The following is a 9682-nucleotide window of genomic DNA, read 5'->3' on the forward strand; positions in this document are numbered from 1 at the left end:
ATCCATGTGGTGAAGAAGTTACAGGAACTGGACAGAACAATACACATCTAGGGAAAGGCAGGGAATTCCAACTCACTGTTTGCTGCTCTTAGCCCAAGGGTGATGTTTCAATTCAGCTCATTTGATAAAGCCAGGTTGGTCAGCATGGGTTAAATTGAGAATTCAGAGGTAGGGTAGCGTTACTTGGGCGGGTCAGGAGTAAGATTGAGCCAGCTTAGGGTTGGGGTTTGGGTTGAGACTAGGGCTAGGGTTAGGGTTGTGGTGGAGGCTGGGGTTAGGGTTGTGGTAGGGGCTAGATTTAGGGTTGAGGTGGAGGCTGGGGTTAGGGTTGTGGTAGAGCCTGGGGTGAGGGTTGTGGTGGAGGCTGGGGTTAGGGTGGTAGTGGAGGCTGGGGTTAGGGTTGTGGTGGAGGCTGGGGTTAGGGTTGTGGTGGAGGCTGGGGTTAGGGTTGTGGTAGAGCCTGGGGTGAGGGTTGTGGTGGAGGCTGGGGTTAGGGTGGTAGTGGAGGCTGGGGTTAGGGTTGTGGTGGAGGCTGGGGTTAGGGTTGTGGTGGAGGCTGGGGTTAGGGTTGTGGTGGAGGCTGGGGTTAGGGTTGTGGTGGAGGCTGGGGTTAGACCAGCCAGCAGACCAGCTGGCTGGTGTGTTTACGGACATATTCAATCAATCCCTATACCAGTCTGCTGTTCCCACATGCTTCAAGAGGGCCACCATTGTTGCTGTTCCCAAGAAAGCTAAGGTAACTGAGCTAAACGACTACCGCCCCGTAGCACTCACTTCCGTCATCATGAAGTGCTTTGAGAGACTAGTCAAGGACCATATCACCTCCACCCTACCTGACACCCTAGACCCACTACAATTTGCTTACTGCCCAAATAGGTCCACAAGACGATGCAATCTCAACCACACTGCACACTGCCCTAACCCATCTGGAGAAGAGGAATACCTATGTGAGAATGCTGTTCATCGACTACAGCTCGGCATTCAACACCATAGTACCCTCCAAGCTCGTCATCAAGCTCGAGACCCTGGGTCTCGACCCCGCCCTGTGCAACTGGGTACTGGACTTCCTGACGGGCCGCCCCCAGGTGATGAGGGTAGGTAACAACATCTCCTCCCCGCTGATCCTCAACACTGGGGCCCCACAAGGGTGCGTTCTGAGCCCTCTCCTGTACTCCCTGTTCACCCACGACTGCGTGGCCACGCACGCCTCCAACTCAATCATCAAGTTTGCGGACGACACAACAGTGGTAGGCTTGATTACCAACAACGACGAGACGGCCTACAGGGAGGAGGTGAGGGCCCTCGGAGTGTGGTGTCAGGAAAATAACCTCACACTCAACGTCAACAAAACTAAGGAGATGATTGTGGACTTCAGGAAACAGCAGAGGGAACACCCCCTATCCACATCGATGGAACAGTAGTGGAGAGGGTAGCAAGTTTTAAGTTCCTCGGCATACACATCACAGACAAACTGAATTGGTCCACTCACACAGACAGCATCGTGAAGAAGGCGCAGCAGCGCCTCTTCAACCTCAGGAGGCTGAAGAAATTTGTCTTGTCACCAAAAGCACTCACAAACTTCTACAGATGCACAATCGAGAGCATCCTGGCGGGCTGTATCACCACCTGGTACGGCAACTGCTCCGCCCTCAACCGTAAGGCTCTCCAGAGGGTAGTGAGGTCTGCACAACGCATCACCGGGGTCAAACTACCTGCCCTCCAGGACACCTACACCACCCGATGTTACAGGAAGGCCATAAAGATCATCAAGGACATCAACCACCCGAGCCCCTGCCTGTTCACCCCGCTATCATCCAGAAGGCGAGGTCAGTACAGGTGCATCAAAGCTGGGACCGAGAGACTGAAAAACAGCTTCTATCTCAAGGCCATCAGACTGTTAAACAGCCACCACTAACATTGAGTGGCTGCTGCCAACACACTGACACTGACTCAACTCCAGCCACTTTAATAATGGGAATTGATGGGAAATGATGTAAATATATCACTAGCCACTTTAAACAATGCTACCTTATATAATGTTACTTACCCTACATTATTCATCTCATATGCATACGTATATACTGTACTCTATATCATCGACTGCATCCTTATGTAATACATGTATCACTAGCCACTTTAACTATGCCACTTTGTTTACATACTCATCTCATATTAGGGTTGTGGTGGAGGCTGGGGTTAGGGTTGTGGTGGAGGCTGGGGTTAGGGTTGTGGTGGAGGCTGGGGTTAGGTTTGTGGTGGAGGCTGGAGTTAGGGTTGAGGTGGAGGCTGGGGTTAGGGTTGTGGTAGAGCCTGGAGTTAGGTTTGTGGTGGAGGCTGGAGTTAGGGTTGAGGTGGAGGCTGGGGTTAGGGTGGTAGTGGAGCCTGGGGTGAGGGTTGTGGTGGAGGCTGGGGTTAGGGTGGTAGTGGAGGCTGGGGTTAGGGTGGTAGTGGAGGCTGGGGTTAGGGTTGTAGTGGAGGCTGGGGTTAGGTTTGTGGTGGAGGCTGGAGCTAGGGTTGTGGTGGAGGCTGGGGTTAGGGTTGTGGTGGAGGCTGGGGTTAGGGTTGTGGTGGAGGCTGGGGTTAGGTTTGTGGTGGAGGCTGGAGTTAGGTTTGTGGTGGAGGCTGGAGCTAGGGTTGTGGTAGAGCCTGGGGTGAGGGTTGTGGTGGAGGCTGGGGTTAGGGTGGTAGTGGAGGCTGGGGTTAGGGTTGTAGTGGAGGCTGGGGTTAGGTTTGTGGTGGAGGCTGGAGCTAGGGTTGTGGTGGAGGCTGGGGTTAGGGTTGTGGTGGAGGCTGGGGTTAGGGTTGTGGTGGAGGCTGGGGTTAGGTTTGTGGTGGAGGCTGGAGTTAGGTTTGTGGTGGAGGCTGGAGCTAGGGTTGTGGTGGAGGCTGGGGTTAGGGTTGTAGTGGAGGCTGGGGTTAGGGTTGTGGTGGAGACTGGGTTTAGGGTTGTGGTGGAGGCTGGGGTTAGGGTTGTGGTGGAGGCTGGAGGCTGCGGTTAGGGTTGTGGTGGAGGCTGGAGGCTGCGGTTAGGGTTGTGGTGGAGGCTGGAGGCTGCGGTTAGGGTTGTGGTGGAGGCTGGAGGCTGCGGTTAGGGTTGTGGTGGAGGCTGGGGTTAAGGTTGTGGTGGACGCTAGAGTTGTGGTAGAGGGTAGGCTAGCCTAGTGGTTAGAGCGTTGGACTAGTGACCGGAAGGTTGCAAGTTCAAATCCCCGAGCTGATAAGGTACAAATCTGTCGTTCTGCCCCTGAACAGGCAGTTAACCCACTGTTCCTAGGCCATCATTGAAAATAAGAATTTGTTCTTAACTGACTTGCCTAGTTAAATAAAGGTAAAATAAAAAAAATAATAAAAGGGTTAGGTTTGTGGTAGAGGCTAGGGTTAGGTTTGTGCCAAAATTATGGCATAACCCTAACCTTTGTCCACATCCCAGATCAACACTAACACTGGCCTCAGACTCAACCACGAACCCTAATCCCAGCCTCCACCACAACACGAACTCCAACCTCCACCACAAACCTAACTCCAGCCTCCACCATTCCTCCACCACACCCTAACCCTAGCTTCATGTCCACATCCCAGCCTCCACCACAACACGAACTCCAACCTCCACCACAAACCTAACTCCAGCCTCCACCACACCCTAACCCTAGCTTCATGTCCACATCCCAGTTTCACCCTAAATGTAGCCTCAACCACAACCCTAACCCTCATTTGGAATAACCCTTACTTTGGTTTATCCTTTTGATCCTACTTTTCTCTTGCCCCAATGTGCAGGAGCCTGACTCAATTTATCCACTGTTCGTCAGGTTGATGAATATGTTGAGTAGTTCGACTAATATAGCCTAAACGCTGTTGCTTTGCCTGCCTTCAGAGAACCATGGGGGTGGATGGAGTGGTTTATGATGTCATAGTTTACTCCTGAAGGGGGGATGGATAGGGAAAGGAGAACCAAACCGTAAAATAAGAGCTTCAGATTAATATCCTAACAAATACTAAGAGGACTGGCCAAGTACGTGTTGATGGTGCATTGATTCATTGATCTTGGTATTTATGGTGCGTTGAGGACTGCACTGCATGGTGCAAAATGGCCGTTCAATATATTTTTTGTTGCTTCCAGACAACACTGACCACCACACAGAGACAGACCAGGCAGGACCACACAGTACTATTCCTCCTGACCGTCTCCTCCCTTCTAGTTGAAGATGAAACATTATCGAACAGCTTGCATGTCAGAGGAAATTACAGTTGCGCTGGGCAGTGTGCAGTTGATGTGGCAGGGGGGGGGGGAGAAGCAGGGGTCACGGGTCAGCCAAAACACAAGGGCCTGTCACGAGTCAGCCAAAACACAAGGGCCTGTCACGAGTCAGCCAAAACACAAGGGCCTGTCACGAGGAGGCCCAGGAGGAAGGGGATACAGCAGCATTTGGAAGTGTAATGAGCTTGGTGGCACTGTTGCCGGGAGACAAGAAGAACACTGAAGGCATTAGATGCTTTTAGATCTCCTTGTCACCACCAAGGGTAGGAGTCATGCTCGCCTCCTATTCCCTGCCAAAACTCCCTCCTTTCCTCCCATTCCCCGCCAAACCTCCCTCCTTTCCTCCTATTCCCCGCCAAACCTCCCTCCTTTCCTCCTATTCCCCGCCAAACCTCCCTCCTTTCCTCCTATTCCCCGCCAAACCTCCTTCCTTTCCTCCTATTCCCCGCCAAACCTCCCTCCTTTCCTCCTATTACCCGCCAAACCTCCCTCCTTTCCTCCCATTCCCTGCCAAACCTCCCTCCTTTCCTCCCATTCCCCGCCAAACCTCCCTCCTTTCCTCCCATTCCCCGCCAAACCTCCCTCCTTTCCTCCCATTCCCCGCCAAACCTCCCTCCTTTCCTCCTATTCCCCGCCAAACCTCCCTCCTTTCCTCCCATTCCCCGCCAAACCTCCCTCCTTTCCTCCCATTCCCCGCCAAACCTCCCTCCTTTCCTCCCATTCCCCGCCAAACCTCACCCCTTCCTTCCCTCCCATTCTTCGCCATCCCTTCATCTTATTTCTCCCGCCCTCCCTCCTCTCTCCCATTCCCACTATCCTTTCCTCCCCTCTTCATTCTCTCTCTGGCAAGAGTAGCTACCAAATGGGCTTTATTTTGGGCACTATGCCACTATTCTAATGAATAGTGTGCTATACTGATTCAAGAGGTGGGAGTTAGTAATCTACTGGGCAAAAGTGGGTTATTTTCCAGTCAGGGAAAACTAGCTCTAGCAATAGCAAAGAATCCAAGAGAGTAACCTCCGCCTGACACACATTTCAATTCAGTTCTATCTGAAAAGAGGGAGAAATATAATTGCAGGAAGGCCCCAAAACGTAAAGTTTTTTAAATGAATGTACAATTTATTTTTAATTTGCTGCCTGCCATCCAGAAACTGTGCAACACATCCCTTCCGATGTAAATCTAGTTCTACCCCCTATTGCCTCTGGCTACTGTAGCAACAGTAAGAGGTGGCTTCTGCTCATGATTTCGAATGTCTGGATACCCGCTAGTTTAGGGAAGTCTTTCTGAGAACTCCCACTGAGCAGGAGGAAGCAGAATCACTTACAAACACTGGCACACATTTGACAATTTCCTGCTAGCGGGCTGTTGGTGGGATTAGCAGGGAGAAAACGGGGAAGATCTCAATTGCACACTTCTCGTGTCCTCTCTCATCTCCTTCGCAAAACCCATTTGAGAAGGAGACGAGGATAGAGGACGTGAGGAGTATGCAATTGAGATCTTCCTGTCACGGCTTTCGTTGTGGGAAGGAGGAGCGGACCAAAATGCAGCGTGTTTGTTATTCATTTTATATATACACGATTAAACTAACAAAATAACAAATGTGCGAAAACCGAAAACAGCCCTATCTGGTGCAAAACACAGAGACAGGAACAATCACCCACAAACACACAGTGAAACCCAGGCTACCTAAATATGGTTCCCAATCAGAGACAATGACTAACACCTGCTTCTGATTGAGAAACATATCAGGCCAGACATAGAAATAGACAAACAAGACATCCAACATAGAATGCCCACTCAGATCACACCCTGACCAACCAAAGCATAGAAACATACAAAGTAAACTATGGTCAGGGTGTGACAGTACCCCCCCCCCCCCACCCAAGGTGCGGACTCCGGCCGCAAAACCTGAACCTGTCGGGGAGGGTCTGGGTGGTCATCTGTCCGCGGTGGCGGCTCTAGTGCTGGACGTGGCCCCCACTTCACCGTAGTCTTCCCCCACCTTGTCCGCTTCCGTGACCTCCTATCCACGGCAACCCTACTTAATAACACGGGACAGAGGGGCAGCTCGGGACAGAGGGGCAGCTCGGGACAGAGGGGCTCTTCAGACTCCGGCAGCAGCGTCGGACAGGCGGGAGACTCCGGCAGCAGCGCCGGACAGGCGGGAGACTCCGGCAGCAGCGCCGGACAGGCGGGAGACTCAGGCAGCAGCGCCGGACAGGCGGGAGACTCCGGCAGCACAGGAGAGGAGGAAGGCTCTGGCAGATCCTGGCTGGCTGGCGGATCTGGAAGAGTCTGGCTGACTGGCGGATCTGGAAGAGTCTGGCTGACTGGCGGATCTGGAAGAGTCTGGCAGACTCGCGGATCTGGAAGAGTCTGGCAGACTGGCGGTTACGGCAGATCCTGGCTGACTGGCGGATCTGGAAGAATCTGGCTGACTGACGGATCTGGAAGAGTCTGGCAGACTGGCAGATCTGGAAGAGTCTGGCTGAGTGGCGGATCTGGAAGAGTCTGGCTGACTGGCAGATCTGGAAGAGTCTGGTTGACTGGCAGATCTGGAAGAGTCTGGCTGACTGGCTGATCTGGAAGAGTCTGGTTGACTGGCAGATCTGGAAGAGTCTGGCTGACTGGCAGATCTGGAAGTCTGGTTGACTGGCAGATCTGGAAGAGTCTGGCTGACTGGCGGATCTGGAAGAGTCTGGCTGACTGGCAGATCTGGAAGAGTCTGGCTGACTGGCGGATCCTGGCAGACTGACGGCTCTGGCTGCTCCATGCTGACTGGCATCTCTGGATGCTCCATGCTGACTGGCGGCTCTGGCTGCTCCATGCTGACTGGCGGCTCTGGCTGCTCCATGCTGACTGGCGGCTCTGGCTGCTCCATGCTGACTGGCGGCTCTGGCTGCTCCATGCTGACTGGCGGCTCTGGCTGCTCCATGCTGACTGGCGGCTCTGGCTGCTCCATGCAGACTGGCGGCTTCTTGCAGACTGACAGCTCTGGCGGATTCTTGCAGACTGGCGGCTCTGGCTGCTCCATGCAGACTGCATACTCCCTGTGAGCCCCCCCTCCAAGAAATTTTTGGGGCTGACTCTCAGGCTTCCATCTGCGTCGCCGCGCTGCCTCCTCATACCAGCGCCTCTCAGCTCTCTCCGCCTCCAGTTCTTCCTTTGGGCGGCGATACTCTCCAGGGTGATCCCAGGGTCCTTCTCCGAATAATTCCTCCTCCCATGTCCATTCCTCCTTTTGTTGCTCCTTGGGGTGGCTACACTCCCCTGGTTTAGCCCAGGGTCTTCTCCCGTCGAGAATTTCCTCCCAAGTCCAAAAGTCCTTTTTACGCTGCTCCTGCTGCTGCCTTTGCTGTTGCCCGTTGTGGTGGGTGATTCTGTCACGGCTTTTGTTGTGGGAAGGAGGAGCGGACCAAAATGCAGCGTGGTTGTTATTCATTTTATTTTAATAAAGAAACTATACACGATTAAACAAACAAAATAACAAACGTGCGAAAACAGCCCTATCTGGTGCAAAACACAGAGACAGGAACAATCACCCACAAACACACAGTGAAACCCAGGCTACCTAAATATGGTTCCCAATCAGAGACAATGACTAACACCTGCCTCTGATTGAGAACCATATCAGGCCAGAAATAGACAAACAAGACATCCAACATAGAATGCCCACTCAGATCACACCCTGACCAACCAAAACATAGAAACATACAAAGTAAACTGTGGTCAGGGTGTGACACTTCCCAGGTAGTCTGAAATGAGGAAGCCGTATGGTACACTGTTAAACCCAGGAAGAGGACTCTACATGACACTCTGCTAACACAAATCAGAGTCCACCCACAGGCCTCAGCGCCAGTCCAAGAGTGTGTTCATACGTGAGACAATTAGAGCATGACATAACACTAATGTTGTGCCTTAAAACGATTTGGCAGATAAAGACATTGGATTTGCGAGAAGCATCCTGTAGCATAGAGGGGATGCATTCTGGAATGTCTGAATTTTGGACGTCATTCTGGAATGTCTGAATTCTGGACGTCATTCTGGAATGTCTGAATTCTGGATGTTATTCTGGAATGTCTGGATTCTGGACGTCATTCTGGAATGTCCGAATTCTGGACGTCATTCTGGAATGTCTGAATTCTGGACGTCATTTTGGAATGTCTGGATGTTATTCTGGAATGTCTGGATTCTGGATGTCATTCTGGAATGTCTGGATGTTATTCTGGAATGTCTGGATTCTGGACGTCATTCTGGAATGTCTGGATTCTGGACGTCATTCTGGAATGTCTGAATTCTGGATGTTATTCTAGAATGTCTTGATTCTGGATGTCATTCTGGAATGCAAATGTGGTACTTAGACATTTTCAAGAAATTATATTATATAACTATTACCTTGTCAAACTGGGTGCAAGGACATCAAACAAGAGCAGGCTTTTAAAATTGTTAAAGGTATTCTTCATACATAATTGTAATTCCTTGCAATATTTTATAAGATCTTTGTCATAATTACTCTTTGATCTTGATGAATGAATCTCAATAAAAACATTCCCTACCAGATGGTACAATGACGAAGATCAATCAAACTGAAATAACGGCCTCACAAGCTTTCCCACTTATTAAAGTCTATAATTATTTGCGATTAAGTCTTAATTCCAAACACACTTTCACAGGAAAAGTTTAATATGAGAAATGTACACTGTTATTTCATGAAAAATAATAAGTGTCATGCCCTGGTCGAAATACATTATATTTATCTTCATTTATTTGGTCAGGCCAGGGTGTGACATGGGTTATTGTGGTGTGTTTTTGTCTTGGGGTTTTTGTGGGGCGTATAGTATAGTCTATGGCTGCCTGAGGCGGTTCTCAATCAGTCAGGTGATTATCGTTGTCTCTGATTGGGAACCATATTTAGGCAGCCATATTCTGTGAGTGTTTTCTTGTGTGATTGTTCCTGTCTCTGTTTCTTCACCAGATAGGACTGTTTAGGTTTTCACGTTTCCTTTTGTTGTTTTTGTTCATGTTCAGTTATTTCACGTCTAGTCTACTTTCATTCAATAAACATGAGTAACCATCACGCTGCATTTTGGTCCGCTCCTCCTTCAACAGAAGAAAACCGTTACAATAAGCATAAGTGATTCATAGCTTTTTATATTTTAAATGAACATTTCAGTTTCAATTAAAGCTTCTGATGTGTGTGAACCAGATACGTCAAGCATCCATTTAGCACCTGCCATCTCGTGGCATTTTACTTGACATTAACAACCTATTAATACACATCATGTGTCAAATAAATCACTGCTAAAATGCCATGGGCATAATGATAGAAATAATTTAGTGATCTTATGTAGGCTACAGTATTTAGTAATGTTATGACTGACTAAAGGCCTATAACATGGCACAACACCAATAATCAGAGATGTCAT

The 9682-nt window shown here is 50.2% G+C and overlaps 1 protein-coding gene across 1 annotated transcript; it reads right to left on the reverse strand.

The window, feature by feature from the left end:
• Nucleotides 1-2162: 2162 nt before the first annotated feature.
• Nucleotides 2163-3536, reverse strand: LOC135553427 (uncharacterized). The gene is made up of 2 exons (XM_064985549.1): nt 3468-3536; nt 2163-3020 (listed from the first exon to the last, which is right to left on the reverse strand). The coding sequence occupies exons 1-2, from the start codon at nt 3534-3536 to the stop codon at nt 2163-2165; spliced, it is 927 nt and encodes a 308-aa protein (XP_064841621.1).
• Between the last annotated feature and the right edge of the window lie 6146 nt (nt 3537-9682).

The sequence above is a fragment of the Oncorhynchus masou genome, chromosome 13 (genome assembly GCF_036934945.1).
Source record: "Oncorhynchus masou masou isolate Uvic2021 chromosome 13, UVic_Omas_1.1, whole genome shotgun sequence".
NCBI classification, from domain to species: Eukaryota; Metazoa; Chordata; class Actinopteri; order Salmoniformes; family Salmonidae; genus Oncorhynchus; species Oncorhynchus masou.

Excerpts from the sequence above, each read along its gene's own strand:
- LOC135553427 (XM_064985549.1), bottom strand. The coding sequence starts at position 3,536 with ATGGTGGAGGCTGGAGTTAGGTTTGTGGTGGAGGTTGGAGTTCGTGTT. Across the intron at positions 3,021-3,467 it reads TGGTGGAGGCTGGGATTAGG|CCTCCAGCCTCCACCACAAC; the intron begins GTTCGTGGTTGA and ends CCCTAACCGCAG.